This window comes from Branchiostoma floridae, chromosome 19, assembly GCF_000003815.2.
Source record: "Branchiostoma floridae strain S238N-H82 chromosome 19, Bfl_VNyyK, whole genome shotgun sequence".
Classification (NCBI taxonomy): domain Eukaryota; kingdom Metazoa; phylum Chordata; class Leptocardii; order Amphioxiformes; family Branchiostomatidae; genus Branchiostoma; species Branchiostoma floridae.
Window position 1 is genome coordinate 2,865,805 of NC_049997.1, and position 19,079 is coordinate 2,884,883.

The 19,079-nt window shown below is 41.5% G+C and overlaps 1 protein-coding gene across 4 annotated transcripts in view; it reads right to left on the reverse strand.

The window, feature by feature from the left end:
- The window catches only part of LOC118406708 (epidermal growth factor receptor kinase substrate 8-like protein 3), a 28,085-nt gene extending 12,809 nt beyond the window's left edge, over positions 1–15,276 (reverse strand). For 2 of the 4 annotated variants that reach the window (XM_035806969.1, XM_035806968.1), the window contains exons 1-2: positions 6,941–7,060; positions 12–655 (exon numbers count right to left, since the gene is read on the reverse strand). In XM_035806969.1, the coding sequence (XP_035662862.1) occupies positions 12–655; positions 6,941–7,012 (716 nt within the window). In that variant the 5' untranslated portion in view covers positions 7,013–7,060. Of the gene's footprint in view, positions 1–11; positions 656–6,940; positions 7,061–8,591; positions 8,915–15,104 lie in introns of those variants that run through there. The other 2 variants (XM_035806970.1, XM_035806971.1) reach the window with 2 other exon arrangements.
- Between the last annotated feature and the right edge of the window lie 3,803 nt (positions 15,277–19,079).

A 19,079-nucleotide genomic window follows, 5' to 3' on the forward strand; every position in this document is an offset into this window, starting at 1 on the left:
CATTGCATTACCTTGGAGTTGTCCAAGCTGATCCTAAAGATTGCCACAGCTGCATCTCTCTTGACGACAGGCAGTTTTGCAACAGTTTTGTGGCAGCTGGCGTCAACATAGGTTCAAGCACCAAGGGTGCAGTCCTCTCTATTACACCGTTGTGAACTTTCAGCGCCGCCAGCAACGAAAACAGCGTATGGACCAACTCCGGCGCGTTTGGCTGCATGATGTACTCCCGGAGTCTCCCCAGCATGTTTAACGCGTGTTTAATCTTCACCAATAACCGCTCATAGTCCGACGCGTGGTTCGCGCTTCCTTGGTGAAATCCTTCAGGTGTTCTGGACTTCACGCGCGGTATCATGACAGGCAGGTGCGACTGTTTAACATTCCTTCCCCATCTGTCTCCGAGCTTGAGTCTGTTCACCATGGTCTCTACTTCATCAAACACATTGTCTAACGTCTGCAGTTCCTTTTGTACTTCCAGGGCTTTAGGATGGGAGTGTACGGGGCTGATGAGGTAATCGTGTCCACGCTGCGCCGGTGAAGGGTGTCCCGGTGCAGGGTGACTGTCGGACACAACCAGCTTGCCTCCGTCCCGAACCACCGGCCAGTAACCAACGTGGTCTGTCCCATCCTGGCGTATCATGATGAGATACCGCCTTCCCTGTAGAAACAATATCACAAAAATAGTCAGTTTTCAACCAAGACGATGATGATCTCTTTTTTTTTCATATTTCACTTCCTGGCGTATTATGATGTTATACCACCCTCCCTAGAGAAACAATATCACAGGATAAATTGTCAGTTTCAACTTTAAGACAACGCGTAATATTTGCATCTTTCCTATCCAGTCGTATCATTATGGAGATGGCATACCGCCATCCCTAGAGAAACAATACCACGTCACAGGAAAAAACAGTAAGTTTTCAACTTTAAGACGAAATGCTACGGCGATGATGATGATTTTTGCATCTTTCCCATCAAGGCATATCATGATAAGATACTGCCTTCCTTCCCTACAGAAAAAAAAATACCACAGAACAAATTGTAAGTTTTCAACTTAAAAATAAAGTCTTGAATGCTAAGACGATGCATGATTATTTTTTTTTTATCTTTCAGCGATTCACCAGGCAAAACACATTAAGGAAATGCTGCCTTCAATAATAGTTGCTAGACACATAGATACATAGAATGGTCTTTCACGCCATGGCACTATATACAGTCGGTTGGCTTTGTTGTGGATTACCCAAAATAGAAAGAATACGCTTTCACAGTGGTATTTCTATATCAAAACAGGTTTATCACAATCTACATTCTGAATGAAGCCTGCAGCCACTGTAGTGTCCATCTCGTGGCTACCGGACCTTTTGATTTGTGAATTCTTTTGTTTCAGAGGACCTGTGTGGCATTTGCTACGGGCGAACAGGCATACCAATGGTCCAAAAGGTCAGGCAAATTTAGCTACCCCAGCTAGATAATCTTATGTCCAGAGGCACATTAAGATTACACAAATCTAAGCCAAATCTTTTTGTTTATGTGTATCCAATGTTTCTTTGATGCCGTTTTTGTTTCATATTATTCCTAGTGCAGTGTCCGGTCAGTGACTCAAGCGATGATGCAAGAAATTTCTTTGCCAGTACAGCAATTGGTGTGACCAGGCTTGGACACAGGCACCTGAAATTTGCACTCATATAATCCCAATCTTTTTGCTTCTGTGTATCCAATGTTTCTTTGATGTCTTTTCCTGTCATATTATTGTTTCGAGGGCACTGCCCGGACAGTGACTCAAGCGATGATGAAAGTAATTTCTTTGCCAGTACAGCAAAGGGTGTAGTCAAGGCGTTGGTAGGTTTGGACACACGCACCTGAAAATTACACTCATATAATAACCCCACTCATTTTGTTTCTGAGTATCCAATGATTCTTTGTGTAGTTTAGGGTACAGTGCGCGGACGTCAGTGAATCAAGCGATGATGAAAGAATTCTCTTTGGCCAGTGCAGCAAAGGGTGTGACCAAGGTGTGGGTAGATTTGGACAGGGGAAGGAATGGCCCAAAAAATGTTTGTAATCCTTCCACACCCTATTCACAGTCGATGTGGAATGTGCAAATTGGGGATGACCCAGTTCGTGGATAAAACCACAGTACAGCTAGTTATCAAACGACGTTTAAAACTACCATTCTACCTCGTATACTTGACACACATCGCAGTTTATAAAAACATCCAAGGTTCTGTAAACGGTTTATACCCAGGTGACTAGGTAAACTAAGAACAACAAATTTCTGTTGACCATAATCTTACTCATCTAGGAGCCCTTGTACGTCAGTAGGCCTAGTAAAAGTAACCATTCAACCTCATTTACTTGGTACAGACCGCACTTTACAAAAACATTCTGGCGCTGTAAACGGTTTATACCCAGGTGACCAGGTAAACGAAGGATAACAAACTTCTGTTGAACATAATCGTACTTATTTAGAAGCCTTTGTGCGTCACTAGTCCTCGTAAACATCCACCATAATGAACGACACATGTGTTTTGTCGGTGAAGATTAGACATCTGCCAATATGGTACGCCAAAAAACAGTTACTCAAGCAACTGGGAATGATTTTGGAAACGGTCAGACGTTCAGACAACCCCCTGGTGTCTTTCGTCAATAACACTGGACAAATCCTGTTGAAGAGAGTTGGAGAGACTTGCCTCCCCTTTTTGCATATTAATTGATTGTTAGGATAAACCTGTTCTCCAACTAGATCTCTTTTGCATGTCAATTCACAGCTAGGATATGAAAACGCTCTCCAACAAGATAGAAATAATAAAATTGAGTAACTGCTTTTTGGCAACACGTGTGTTTCATTTCTGCACTTTTGCTGACGTTTATAGGCGGTGTTGTATGGAACAGAAAATCTCCATTCGCCGTCGCCCCTCTATAGGCTGGATGAATGTCCCCATTGGGCCCCATTTTAGTGTCATCATTGCAGGACACAACAGGAAATAGGTTACCCGTAATTATGGGCATTTAAGTACTTGTTACAACCTTGCTTACCTTTACCTCATTTTTGGTCAGTGTATCATGAATCTGTCAAAGGAAACTGCTAAAATGCGTGTATTGCCGCAATATTAGATAAGATGTAAACTAAGCTGGTGCTTTTATTGGGTTGTAATTTATATAGGCCTGGCTGTATTCATATTCAGCGACACAGACATGTTCAGTGGTGCACCCAGCCAAATAGTTAGACTAAAGGACAGAGAGAGGGAGAGAGACAGATATATATATATATATATATATATATATATATATATATATATATATATATATATATATATATATATATATATACATATATATAGGAAGCATTGTATGTGCAGTATCAACCTGCTCTACCTACAAAGTCTGTGGCAATACTGATGGGCGTAATATTACCCATAGCAAAGTAAAGTACAGATTTTACGGCCCAGATTTGATGCTCTTGTAATGCTGGCATATCGTAGGTACAACAAACATGGTCAAAAAATGAAAACTTTTGTTCCATTCTGAAATACTAACATATGAGGTCACAAGTAGGCCGCACTATGAGTCCCCAAACACCTGTTATGTTGGCCTTCAAGAGGCAGAAAAGAGAAGTATTGCTAGATTGACAGCTTCTTGTTAGACAAACACCACAGGCAATGTTCTGCATTCCTGAAAACATCATCTTCACGTACTATGGGAAAGCTACTAGCCCACCTACGTTCCATGCCATACAAAAATGTCCCTGAAATTTCTCAACTTGCTTTGGTGACGTGGGAAGTATTCTAACACTGTCTCTTTCTGTATCATTACAAAGGAAGTGACCTATTTTCGAGCTACAACATTCATCAAAGGTAATTGCTACCTATAAAAGTGTACCGGACTGGTATCTAAATAACACATGGACATTCATATGTGCATTTTTTTCACACAGAGAGAATGGATCAAACAACAATCGTCCAATAAGATAGTTGAAGTTGTAACTGAAACAGCTGGGTTTTTTTCAATTATGGAAATCTACACTGCTTGTATGGTGTCTGGGACACACCTATTGTTAAAGCTTTTGTGGGGAACACATAGGCTTTTTATCGTCCGTTTAACCCTCTTTTGACCACCAGAATTTGACATTACTTTGAGAGATTTTGTTTCATTTTGGGGTGGCCCTTCTACCATCGTAGACCACCAAACTTCGTATCAAGCAAAATACCTGAATACTAGTAGCATTCAGTTCCAGATCTCAAGCTTCCTAAAGTCCTTGACATATTACTAGTCGAGCAAGAACATCCATTATTTGGCATAAAAGATAAATTAGCTGTAATCGCGGAGAAAAATATGATGTACTCTTAACTAATGATTTGTTAGAGGCCGATTGTATGATAACCTAGTTTTTACCCATACTAATGACAGTCATTGCACACAATTGTACCCGTACAGTCACACGCTGGTCCACGTGGGACTTCCGTCCTGGGTCAAAGGAAGCCTATTTAATCCGGATATCCTTTGTAAACTTTAAGTGACTTAACATGACATTGAATCTTCATTGTTGTACTACATACCATCACGCCACGCAGTGGCAACTAAGAGTACGGCAGACAAGAACGCGGTAACTTCAATGCTCTAGTAGTACTCTTTATGAAAGAGCCACCACATTTAGTTTGACTGCACACATACGTGGTAGGTGAGTTAAAAGATAAGTACACAAAAAAGCTAACAATATCATAAGAATTCTACCGTTGGGGCACCGCAGAAGATCAGTTTTCTACGCCCATCTCGGTTTTCCTTTTTTCTTACTGTTTCACCTAGTATTTTGCATTTTCAGTCTTCTCCCATTATATCATATCATACGATATCATAATTTCAAACAACCTGACGCCATCTTCGATACATTCGTTGTCAAGAAGGTTATCCATCAGATAAAAGATGAAAAATTTGCAGACGATATCCTATAGACTTCCTCTCAGATACAAGAATACAACATGCACAAGTCAAAGTAACTGAACTTTCGAAGAAGACGCAGGGCGTCAACAGCTACCCTTTCACTAACCAACTCTTGTTACATAGCTATCCACAAGCTCAGTGTAAGTGCCGGACACAAAGACCCAGTTGTAAAGTTGCTCTCATGAATGAGACACCTATCACCATTCATTCAGATGTTTGATCCAGACCATAAAATGCAAAATAAACGGTTTTGTAGCGTTTACGAGGCAATACACCTTTCTCACGCGGCGGCCATGATAGATCGAAGAAGAGGTCAATGAGGCAAACAGACAAAACGTATTTCTAAAATCAGGTCCCATTTAGTTTTCCTCCAAACCACACAAATTTTCATGATATAAGATAGAATAATAAATATTACAAGAAGTGTTATGCACCGAAAGATGTAGCAATTTAGAGTAGTGTAGACTGACCCCATAGTCCCTTAAGAGATGCAAAATAACAACATAATAATGCAATTTTTTAACGAATTTGCAGCCATTCACTTATTGGTCGATTTCCTAGTTGGCAGGCTACCATTGGTCGAACGGCTAATTATGATGGACAGCCTTTTGTTTGCCACATTGAACTCGTTTTAGATCTATCATGGCCGCCGCGTGAGAAAGGTGTATAGGGGCAGTGGGATGTTATCCACTGTGTCTAGGGTGCGGGATTGGAAGGCGGAGCCCATCCCCAACTGACTGACTCATGTACACATTTCTACTCCAGGGTGGAGTGAAGAAAGTCGTGTAAACGTGCCTTTCCCAAGGACACGACGTTTAGCTAGAAACACCAAACAGACCTTTATTTCAGTCTCGTGTCAGCTAGCCAAGCCACTTGGCCATTCGAAGCCATATATGGTCAGAAGCATTATACTAAAATACAGTACTTAAAGGCAAGGTTAGTTGAATTAACACAAGATATATACTGTGATCCGTCTAGTAAGGAATGCCAATTGACACCTGCGCCCGCAGAATGTAGTTCTCGTGAGATTTGGTTGGTGTGACGTAGAAGATTAATGAGTGATGTCACACCTGCCAACAGGCGGTCACGTAGCTGTGACAATGGCTGTTGCCACGTCACAGCTAATACGGGCTGCCATTGGTCAACTGGCACGCTGTGCTTCGGGTTGTCCCGATTTAGGTTGAAGGACGTGGTTGAAATTCTTGATGAATGATAGATTAACATTGAAAAACAAATGTGCCATTACCTGTAAACTTATTTTCAGTTGTGTAATGTGTTTGTCAAAAAATTAAGACTTGTTCCTCAGCCCTTATTTTTGAGACAATCTTTATCTAGAAAAGAGATATGTCAATTCACTATATGTGGCCTAAAGTAAGACAAAAACTTTTGAGTGCTTTTCTTCTTATGTTTACATCGAGGTTTTTGCATATTCGGTCAACGTAGATAGAATTCCAATACAATATGAAGAACATGACTAAAATCACGCGATTTGCCTGTCCCCAAAGTAAAGATACCACAAAGCATTTCCACAGGTGTTACAGAAATGCGAGCAACTGGGAAAACTGAAGCACATTGTCAAAAACGTCTCCTCGTATGAAGTGTCAGTTCAGTTCAGCTGCCAGGATATCTTCATGACATTTTTCCTGATCTATATCTACAAACATGTCACCCCCCACCCCCCATCGCGAGAAGTTTTCTCTTGATCAGTCAGCGTGAGAGAAAGTGCTAGAAAACATTCCCACTAGATTGTAGAGCACAACTGTGGCGTTGTTAGAATGTCATGCTATACCCTCGGGCACACCTTACAGGGCCAATCTGTTCATAGACACACACTTAGAATTGCTAATAGAAAGATTGTTTTTATCAAAATGTAACTATTTTGTACCACATTATTGTTCTCAAAGGTGTGCGATGATCTTTACTGACAGAGAAGCAGACTCAGTGACAGTGTTAGCAGCTAGTCAGCTGTATGGACATGTTTATCTAGGGGCCAAGCCGCACCCACCTTTAGTTTAACTTCTCTCGGCGTACTGCCATATCCCTGATCCACTGTGTCGTCTTTCCCCTCTCGGTTCATGCTTTAGTCTTACTCCGTAAATGTTGCATAAAGTATCTCCAAAACAACCGACAATTAAATAACGACAGCAATGTCGGAACCAGCACCGCACTGGTGCGAGCCACCACGGTTGTTCTTGAAGTGCTGTCCTCAGAGTGAAATTGGCCCCAGGAATACTTTAGTGCCTGTCACGGATTTGCTACAAAGGCGTAATTGTTAAGGTGTGTCCGTTTATCAAAGTGACCCCTGCACGGCCTTCCGATCCACTTGCGCAGTAACTCTTTGTGACATCACAGTAATATACTAGTATTGGGATCATTCTAACTTCTTGTTGTACTTTAGCATGGTGTAGTTTTGTGTGATCTTTTAGCTTGCAACACACCCAGCTTTAGAAAAGGAAACCATCGTTAATGGGCACCTATGGTGCTAATCCTGTTATCACTTCGCAGATCTGACCTACCAGAAGTTTCTGAGGGCAGTCCGCCTAACTTTTCACTGGTGTAACATTTTATTATCATGTCATGCTAGCAAGGAAGGAATTACATCTTAACCACTCCTTAAACACAGACGAAGGATAGGGTTGTAGACAGATGGCAGAGCCTAGGGATTTTTGGTTGGACTAATTCACAGTGTGAAGCGTCGGGATGCCCAAAACCCGTCAGGCTGCCTAATTATTGAAATATTCCGTCCGCCATAATTGGTTGCGCAATCAGCCATGCGTGGAGGGCAACATGGACACCTTGTCAGTACCTCAGTTTGTATAACGTGTAACAATGACGGTCGTTGACATTGAAGATGCGGGTTTGATAATGGCATTATATTTACCTGACGCTACAACTATAAAGTTTTATCAAACAGAGGTTACTGATGTAACTTCGCAGCGCAACAGAGTGCACTTTAAAAGGGCGTATCCCAGTTGAAGTCAACACAGCCTGAAGTAATGAAATTACACCGAAGATCATTTCTTAGCCCTCCCCCTCTCTCTCACCGTGTGACTATATCTCTACAGACGTTTTTCTACACTTTTAGTCCCAATTCAACATCCATGGCTTCTCAGAAATGGCGAAGCGAAATTATTTCGCCTGTGGCAAAATCTATGCCATCAAAAATAGCCAGACATGTCCTTATAACTAAGTTAGGAGGACAGACTGACTAATGTTAACAATAAGTCGTGGGTTGAGCGATTTCATGTATCGAAGAAGAAATATATAAGCTTGGGTTGTCATTATTAACATGTATAAAGACTACACGTGTGTGATTAAGAGATATATATGATAAAATTGAGTGCGTGTTTCTATAATGTGAACTAAAATGGCAAAGAGTACGTTTTACTCAGTATCGTCTTAACTGACAAAGAACACGAGATAGCCGGTCGCTGTGTCAGTTTGAGACAAAGGCTTCGAAGGCAAAGAAACTGATTCTTAGGACACTACTTAAGATGTTAAACCAGGTGTGTTTGATACAGTGCTGTCCCACAAAGTATGGCACCTGCTTCAGAACTACGGTAACCCAGAAATCGTCAGACAACAAAGCTACAAAGCATCTCTCAACAGTCCAAAATATTCCTAAAAGGAAATACAAACATTTGCTAGTTACGTACCTTCTCAGTCTTCATATGGGAGAACATGGAGGTATAGGAAACATCGCCCTCGGTGGGGAAGAACGCTGGGAATGCAGCTGTTCAACTCCTCGCGAATCCGACTTGTTTCTGCTAACTTTTCCTCAAGACTTGCGTAACTAACACCCTCACTCCTGTAGCTCAGAGCAGTATCCCTTCTCTCTCACGTGTTGTGAAGAAAGCTGTCTATGGGAACTCCACACAAGGGCGATTCCCGTGCATTTCGGCACGTAAAAACTCTCCACAGGACGACCGAGTGACAAAACAAGATTTTGTGTCTGACGTCCCAAAGGACTGACCTTTTCGAACTATGACGTTTCAAGATGGCGGCGTGACGTCATGACTGATGGATGGGTCGTCAGACAGGAGCAGTATGTACACCTGTTCATGTCTGGATATGATTGTGGGAACTTTGGATCGGTCTGTTGGTCTGTCTTATGCCTCATGTACCGATAACATAAAAATTTGTTTCGAAAATGTCTTTATTTTTCGCTCAATCATGAATTTGTGCAAACTTTCTTTCTTAATTTATTTAATTTTGTAAATTGGAGTTGGGTACCAATACTAGTACGCAGCATAGGCTCAAAATAAGCAAACTATTTGCAAAAAGGAGACGGAATTGAGGTCTCGGCAACAGTAACTATATTTCAGAAACCACCCTAACCCCTTTTGAAATATGCTACCGAAAGCAAGGACGTTGTCGTAAGGAAGTGAGTCACCTTTATGTAATATCCACTTGTACAAGAAACATATGTCAAAACTTCAGATGAAAGGAAACAAGAAAGTCCAGTCTATACATGCCGTTTACATAAGATTTGGAATAAAACTCCAAACATAGATCATAAGCGATTTCCCGAGAACCAACATGATACCTTCTTGTTTCATTGTTTATTTCCCATTCTTATTCAGCCCCCGAGGCTAGGGAGTGTCGACGGAAATAACCGTATAATCAGGGAAAACTATGTGTTGCTCATCAACATACGAGCACAGACGGAAAGTCATCCACGGTAATCATAGGACAAGCAGACAGACATACAACTTTCGAGGTGATATAGTGATGATTGTGTCTCTTGTGGTAAGTCGACAAATGAGTCAAAAGCACTGCTAAAATGATAGATATTTAAGCACAACCAATACAACATTTGTCCGGTCCGGATCTGTGGATAGTAGTTATTATCTAAGGCGCGGTTGAATTCTTTGTACGTCTTTTGTTGTTGTAAGGTTCTTAGAGAAGCTACAAGACAAAATCAAACCTTAAATGGAGAAACTTTGGCACTTTCCCGTCACTGCCAAAATGAAGACATTTTAACACAACCTACACTACTCGAAATTTTGGAGGACAAAGAATTTACGTTTTCTGCAAAGTTCAACTGTCTTGGTACACAAATGCTGTTTTGGATCCATGTCTGTGGTTGTTTCTGCTTGAAAATATTTGGCATCAAAATCGTACGACGATCGCACGACTTATGTGACCGCGCCCTTAGGCGCAACCATATTCCTCGTATGTTTATGTCGAAAGGTTTTAAGAGGTGCTTGAACAAACCGACTGTTAACAAGGAGAAACAACCACCTTTTTAACTAGTATGTACCTTAATTTTGCACAACACAACATCGACTATCCCAAATATACCATAAATTTGTCTCAAAACTGTCGTGTAGAAACTGCGGCAAAGCTACCTGATGTTACATAACAGTTGCATATACGAATGGGCACACTGTCCTTGAGAAATTGCTAATTGCTTGTAAAATTAGGTAGTTTCCTTTTCGTCGTCAGCTAAAGGTGTAAAAACAGCCTTGTATCCAGCTAGATGCCGCGATTGACCAATGCTGTTAGAGATACACAGTATACTAACAAGATATGAAAATAAAGGATCTCATACCTGCAAAAACTATTATTGAGTTTGTATGGTCCCGAATTTCTTAATGTCAAAGTTCTATTCATCACAAATATCACCAACCATCTCATCCTCCGTTAGTCAATCCCAGCTATCTCCTATAAGGGGTCATTAATCTTGCGGTCGACTGGCCAGCTGTCCATAGACTATATATACCACACTACAATCAGGAAGAGGGTGTTGTCCAGTAGACGTGTACTTAAACTATTGCTAGGGGATCCAAAATCTTTAGGACTCTTTGAATTCTAAATACCTACTTACGTCATGAACTACAAACAAATCCATCAAATGGATCGGTATAGGTGTGAATACACATACACAACCATGGCAAGAACAGTACCCCCGTAGGAAGTGAATGTCCTTCCCGTAGGTAATAGAAAACAAGAGAGCCTTGGAGCCTTAGGGCTTTGGACATTCACCAGTGATGGATGAATTTATGGACAAGAAAACTCGTTAATGTTCACTACAAACCTAAATGTACAGCAATAGCTCAAAACTTGAGGCTTTGGACATTCACTAGTGTTATGCGAACTATGGACAACAAAACTGCTCTCTAAAAATGGAGACATTTGTTGGAGGAGGGAGGGGGGCTGTGATTAATCATCGTCATCGCATTGCCTGTGGCTATCTCATTTCAATGGTAAGGAATAAAGCAAGTCATCAATCAGATTAAACAAGTCAGCCATCAACAGTAGAAGCAGTTACACAAGAAGACTTAAGTGATAGTTGACCACGGTTAACCACATTTCTCGATATTTTGGCGACTGTCTCTATGAGAAGTATTGCCTGTCGGAAAGAAAGCCCCACCCTTTTTCTGGTGAGAATACGTCTTGTGCTGGTAACAATAAGGATTACAACTAACAACGACAATGTTTCCTGTCCAGAACTGGCAGCAAGGTAGGATACTAACATACTCAGTGGTCTCAACGCTGATTTACAAGGACCGTTCAAAAGTTGGCGGCCTCGCTTGGAAACAAAACGCATAACTCAAATTCCGGGGCGTGACTCTAACCTATAAAGTCTTTGATCAATATCTTCCTAAACTCGAGTCATTTATATGTGTTTTTTTCGACGACGTTCTTTTGAAAATCTGTAGTTAGGCAAGAGGTGAAAAAAAAAACACGAATAAAAAAGGAAAGAGTTGAAAATACGTTTATATCTATGTGTGACGCTTAAGGCGGTATCTCGCTGCACTTGGGGCACGTTGCGGCACTTCGGGGTTCAAAAGATCAGTCATAGAATTTCAGGGATAAAGAACGAATTTTCGTACTTTTCTTTGCATTTTGTTGTCTTCTAAGCCATGTTTTTCGGATTAAGCAATATCTAAATTATAAAAGTCGACGAAAAATAACACAACAGTGCCGCAGTGAACAAACCCCGCAGTGCCGCACCGGTGCCCCAAGTACAGTGAGATACCAGCTTTATTGTGCTCAAGCCGCGTGTAATCTGCAAAGACGTTGACGCTGATCCTGACATCTCCGGTTGTAGCTCAAGTGTCCATGACCGTTCCCTACTTCTCACCTAACATTCCTAAAGATACGACCATAACGATGTACTTTTTGGAGGATATTGATAGAAGCCTATGTAGTTGTCAGCTTTGCCACAAAGTTTGACTTACGTTTATGTTATTTCCGGGTGAGATAGAGAACTTTTTGAACGACCCTCCTAGCAAGGTTTAGAGACACTGAATATCCATCTTACAGAGCCATACGCGCGTCAACTTGCAATGATCCTAAACTTAAGCAATCTTGAAACCATACTCTCGAACGCTAGTAAAACAATCCTAACCATATTTCAGCTTACAGGCCAGGAAAGCGAGGTGTATCCCACAAGGTTGTGAACGCAACAAGATAGAAGACCGTAAAACATTTTCACTCAAGCAATTCCGTCCTGAGCTCTACTACCGTTAAGGTAGGTATAATCCAACTAGAAGTTCGTTGCTAACTTACCCTCGCCTCTCCTTCCCCGGCATTGCTGTACTTCACACTGGCGTCAAGAAAGGGGTTGACGAAATCCATACTCAACTTCTGTGCGTGGCGTTCTAACAGTAGTCTACACCGTGGGTTAGCGCCACAAAAACGTAACCACGCCCAAATACCTATCCTTGGAAGAGTTCAAAGGCTTTTGAGGGGAAGGTCTTTCATTACAAAGGCCGTTCAACTCCGGCTGTTTACACTTTAGTTGCGATTGTCGTGTGGTAACTAACAGTCTAAGCGCATATGTACGTAACGGAAAGTCGTGACGTTGATGTGTATGTAATAGAGTGTAATGATAGCTACCTTTTTGAAGTATGGGTAGTGCTAATTGCAGATGTTGTTGATGTTTTCTACAATGGGTGTGGTGTACCAAGTTTAGAAAACTAACAACAACAACGCGGCACACGCACGTCAGCAGATGGTTAACCTTTTGTACGTAAGAGACTTTTGTGATGATAACGGTTAGGTTCAGATGTAATCTCTCACTTATGACGTCCATCCTCGGGGCAGATACAAAAATAACTGCAAGAACGCCCAACGTAATATTTAATGAAAGGCAACGGTATGTTTATTATTGAAAGGCAGCGATGTGATAAGTATTTCCCTACGTTTTTACAATGTAATTGTAATTAGTCTCCGGGTACAAACTTGCAAATAAACTTTCATACAATTTCATTCTATTATTCAACTTCTCCAAGTCACTAAGTTTACGGTGAAGATTGCCAAACCAACTTAGCGACGTAATCGAAAAACCGAATAAAAACGCCCCTGCAGTTCTGAAATTTAACGCTAGGCGGCCTAAACCTATGTCACTTCTTTCCTAACACAAGACCGATCTACCATTCAGAAATCGTGACCATAGCTTGTTCGTCTGAATCATCATAGCAAGCTGCTGGGGACCAAGAATATGCAAATTGTGTTGTTTATCATTTTCAAAGTTTTGAACACCAAGTATGCAATTCAGCGTATGCTAACGACTACAATGCGCTTGGGGCTGTCAGCCAAACAATTAACCATTTCATCATAATTATCCACCTGATAATTAGAATTTGATAATCATCAAGAAAATAAATCACGTTTAGAAGAACGCCAACACTTTACAAGACGAGCCCAGTGACAGATAATGCTAGTTGTTCGCGCATGTCGCCTCCTCTTCAGTAAGAATAGGAAGGTCTTATTTCAAAGTAACAGTTCATAAAGTCTTGGTAAGACCTCTTTTGCAGGGGGATAAAGAACCTGACTTTCCAGTTCGAATTTCAAATAAACAGGGTTTCTTGAGAAGATACATGACGTTTGGAGATCACCCCCCGATTTGGGGTGGGGGATAGCAACAGTTGGGATTGAATGCTAGATACAGTTTCTTCTTACATTTCCACAAGTGTAATCATTCACTGTAAAACTTGAAGGAAAGAGTCTGTAATTTCCTAATCTCCAAGCAGATCCTACGGTAGCATAAGATAGTATCATAAGCTAGCAAAGGAGTGAAGCCGGCCTTGGAGTGTGTTTACTACCGGAGCCCGGCTATGCTCATTGGCCAGCTATGATATTATCTTATGGCACTGTAGGATCTGCATGGAGATCACTATATTACGTTAAATGTTTCCGGATATGCATATGCATCATTACGTCTGCTTTGGTGGTTTGAACTTCACCTATATTAAGGGTAAAACAACATGGGACGTCATAGCGGTTTCTATATAAACTGCAGGTAACAGGTTTGTGAATTCTCTTGCATTCAAATATGAACGCACCGAGTTCAGATACATTCCGTCATCTAATACGACTTGTTCCCTCTGAGTAAACTAATCATACATTTAGCTATCTCTGTCAAAAAACGAGGGACTTATTTGCATAATTTGTACCCACTACCCACTAATCTTGCACCTATCACAAACTACACATGTAACTTGCATTTGAATGCAAGACACTGTACATATCGATTTTCCTTGTAAATTCTAAATGTAAATTAAGTGCTAATTTGCATGATTTGCACTTCATAATGTACATCTTTACCAAAGATACCTGCATACTAAATATTATGGAGATCTGTCATTCCTATCTTCCGTTTTGATCCTTGGACGATTTTGACATGTACGCCCCTGTAGTTCCAGAGCAAGCTGCTAGGGGGCCCAAACATACATCACTTCTTCCCTACATCACAAGCTATTTGCTACCAAAATATCAATACCATAGCATGTCCAGGTCAAAAGTAATGATAAAAAGATACAAGCTCTGTAGCAGTATCAAAGTCACAAACCAGGGGGGGCAAAATCGACCTTGACCTTTGTCTTCCCAACACCTACCCACATACCAAATATCATTGTAATCCATGTCTCTGTTATATTTTATCTGACCTTACCTCCCTCATTACCTCAATGAAAAGCAGCCTGTAGGCCGATTGGAGCTTCTCATGAATAAATAAAGGTTGAAACAAGCAAACAGAAATTGATATTCGTCATCGTCCACTACGTAACCCTGAACTACTCGATAGATTTGGTAGCATATTTAACTTACTCCAGGTGTGACTCTTTAAACAAGAGGTAGACATCTTCAAAGTCCATTTAACACGACAACACAAAAGCCCCTCCCCAAAAATGTCACCTGATCGGGAAAAAACCTGTTACCTTCCTCCTGGCTTGCCCTTCCCTTACACCTGACGACCAGGTAAAGTATGAACTCATCGCCTCCTTTGTAGTCAAACAGATAGCCACCTGTACACTCTGTTAGGCAACTGTTGGCACCTAGCCATTTGTTTAGAACAGTGCTGTCAATGGCATTGTAGACATTTGGCTAGACGTAAAGAACTGCTTCACTGACCAGTCATTTCGAAAGTAGTCAGACTAGTTTTGGGTGGATTCTTGATTGAAAGGGGGGGGGGGGGGCACCCCAAAGGATTATGGGATTGTGACGTGTACAGGCTTTAAGTAGAGACTCTTAGCTTTCTATTGATGTATAACAGTGATGGCGTACGTTGGAGAAAAGTAGCTATTGAAGGGCAAGGATTGTCCATTCTTTAGGTGGAAAAAGCCTAGCACAGGGAAAAATTACCAGCAGGACAACGCTTAAACACCAGTCGTTTCCACGTTGGCCCAACACTAACAGTTCACTGCCGACTCGCGTAAGAAGCCATTGTTGTCCCTGTTACTTGATTGCAAGAATAGGTTGGGGGTCCAAAAGTTGGGATTTTAATTAGTAATACAGTGAAACCTGCCTTAGGGGTCACCTGAGTATAGGGGCCACCTGGCCATTGCGGTCACTTTTTGCCGGTCCCTTGGATTTTTCCCATTGACCTAAGCATTAAGAAATAGTCTATAGCGGTCACCTGTCGAATGCGGTCGCGGCCAGCCGATTTTCAGTCCGGCCGCTATGCCAACACTGCCGATAGCGGTCACCGGCGCGACTGGCCGGCCGCGTTACGCCGCGCTAAACCCACGCGGGGTTCACTTTTTTTTCAATTTCTGCACTACATCAGCAAAATGTAGGCTCAACTTGGACGATTTACGAAGAAAACATTGAATAAAGAAACATTTTACAAAATTATGTGATTTTATGCGAAGTTTTTCCACCAATTAACGTTGACGCTTTTCTCGTCTCAGACTCTTTGCACTCTACCCTTCTCTACATCGTCATTTCTGTGCATACTGAAAGAATATATGGACAGATTTTACAAGTAGACCGTCCGTTCATGTATCTGATGTTATAGGCTCTTGAAATCCATGTACGCTGGTCTAATTTTCGTATTCCGCGGGCCAAAAATATCGGAATAATTTGTATTTGCGTAAATTTTCCAAGATGGCGCCGCCTCAGAAGATAAACAAGGTCAATAGGGGTCAGTGGACGACTCCATTTTTGCCAAGGTAAAATGTGGCAACAAGAATTCTGATTTATAGCACAAAATACGGTGATTATGGTATAAAAACGATAAGAATCAATTAAATCAACGTTATTTATGTAAGAACTAGACGAAGTTGGATTTTTGTCAAAGAAATAAGCCTACGTAGAGACAGTTTTATTTCGACGTGACCACCTTGGCATAATGGCGCATGCAGACAAGTCAAGCCGAGCCTTCCTGAACAAGTGAAAGTTTTTGTGGCGTTTTGATGTTTAGAAATGATTATGAACTTGTGATCAGTAGTGATTGAACGTCTAATTTTTGCCGGCAACTAGCGGCATTTGCACGATTTGTCTATTCGATTGGCAAAGTTGCCGAAGACGCGCGCTGTGACCCAAGCTACCCAGAAAGTCAGATCGAGGAACAAAGGAAAATGGCGGCGCTGACTTCGTGTTCAGGCAATTCTAACTGTATAAAAGACAAGAGAACCAAGCAAATGTCTGTCAGTTTTGACTCAGAAATACGATGTCGAAGGCTTCGACTCCCGAGGGACACGCATTGACGTTGGTCATTCGGCGTTCCGAGAACGGCAAGTCCCCCCGTCAACTAGCGGCTGATTTTCGGAGCAGGTGTCGGTCGGACTCAGATTAGTGTTAATGTCTAATAATAGTACACTGTCTTCTCTGTTAATAGCTAATGACATTTTGACTATACAGAAATAAGGGAGCAGTAGTAGTAATACAAATCTATTTGATTAAACTGTTTGTTTTAAACTCATATTTAGTTTAAATGTATAACCTTAATAATATGTCAATAAATACTCAGTATCTCAGTGGAAGCTGAATGCCTTGTCACTTATTGCTTGTGGTGAAATGTACCTTTTTGGCTATACTGCCTATAGGGGCCACCTGCCCATAGGGGCCAAATTTGGTCAGTCCCTTGAGTGACCCCTATAGACAGGTTTCACTGTACATAGAAGATGGCCGTGGCTTGATTATGTGAAAATAGGGGTTGCCCCATCCACAAGGGGGTTCCTTTGACACCTGTAACGGAATCATTTTGTATCGAATGAGTCGAAAGGGCTATAGCAACGGAGATAGGCGCCGCCATATTACCCCCCTCACATTAGGCGAAAATAGATCGGACGACGAGTCTGCGAGCTCTAAATTACGAGGAGGCATGACCCTGACGGGAAGGGGGGAACTCTGCCATTTCTTCGTCGGCAGCTGAGTCATGCCTCCTCGTAATTTAGAGCTCGCAGACTTAGAGCCCAGCTATGCTCATTGGCCAGCTTTGATATTATCTTATGGCACTGTAGGATCTGCTTGGAGATTACTATATTATTCTAAATGCTTCCCGATATGCATATGCATCATTACGTCGGCTTTGGTGGTTTGAACTTCACCTATATTAAGGGTAAAACAACGTGGGACGTCATAGCGGTTTCCATATAAACTGCAGGTAACAGGTTTGTGAATTCTCTTGCATGCAAATATGAACGCACCGAGTTCAGATAATTCCGTCATCTAATACGACTTGTTCCCTCTGAGTAAACCAATCATACATTTAGCTATCTCTGTCAAAAACTAGGGACTTATTTGCATAATTGGTACCCACTACCCACTAATCTTGCACCTATCACAAACTACACATGTAACTTGCATTTGAATGCAAGACACTGTACATATAGATTTTCCTTGTAAATTTTAAATGTAAATTAAGTGCTAATTTGCATGATTTGCACTTCATAATGCACATCTTTACCAAAGATACCTGCATACTAAATACTATGGAGAGCTGTCATTCCTATGTTCCGTTTTGATCCTTGGACGACTTTGACATGAACGCCCCTGTAGTTCCAGAGCAAGCTGCTAGGGAGCCCAAACATACATCACTTCTTCCCTACATCACAAGCTATTTGCTACCAAAAAATCAAGACCATAGCATGTCCAGGTCAAAAGTAATGATAAAAAGATAGAAGCTCTGTAGCAGTATCAAAGTAACATACTAGGGGGCCCAAATCGACCTTGACCTTCGTCTTCCCAGCACCTAACCACATACCAAATATCATTGTAATCTATATCTCTGTTATATCTTATGTGACCCTTACCTCTATCAATACCTCAATGAAAAGTGGCCTCTGAACCGATTGGGGCTTCGCGCGAATAAATAAAAGTTGAAACAAACAAACAATGATATTCGTCATCGCCCACTACGTAACCCTGAACTACTCGATAGATTTGGTAGCATATATAACTTACTCTAGGTGTGTCTATCTTTAAGCAAGGGCTAGACATCTTCAAAGTACATTCAACACGACGACACAAACCCCTCCCCCAAAATGTCACCTGCTCGGGAAAAAAACCTGTTACCTTCCTACTGGCTTGCCCTTCCCTGACACCTGACGACCAGGTAAAGTATGAACTCATCGCCTCCTTTGTAGTCAGACAGGTAGCCACCTGTACACTCTGTTAGGCAACTGTTGGCACCTAGCCATTTGCTTAGAACAGTGCTGTCAATGGCATTGTAGACATTTGGCTAGACGTAAAGAACTACTTCACTGACCAGACGTTTCGAAAGTAGTCAGACTAGTTTTGGGTGGATTCTTGATGAAAAGGGGGAGGGGGCCACCCCAAAGGATTATGGGATTGTGACGTGTACAGACTTTAAGTAGAGACTCTTAGCTTTCTATTGATGTATAACATTGTTGGCGTACGTTGGAGAAAAGTAGCTATTGAAGGGCAAGGATTGTCCATTCTTTAGGTGA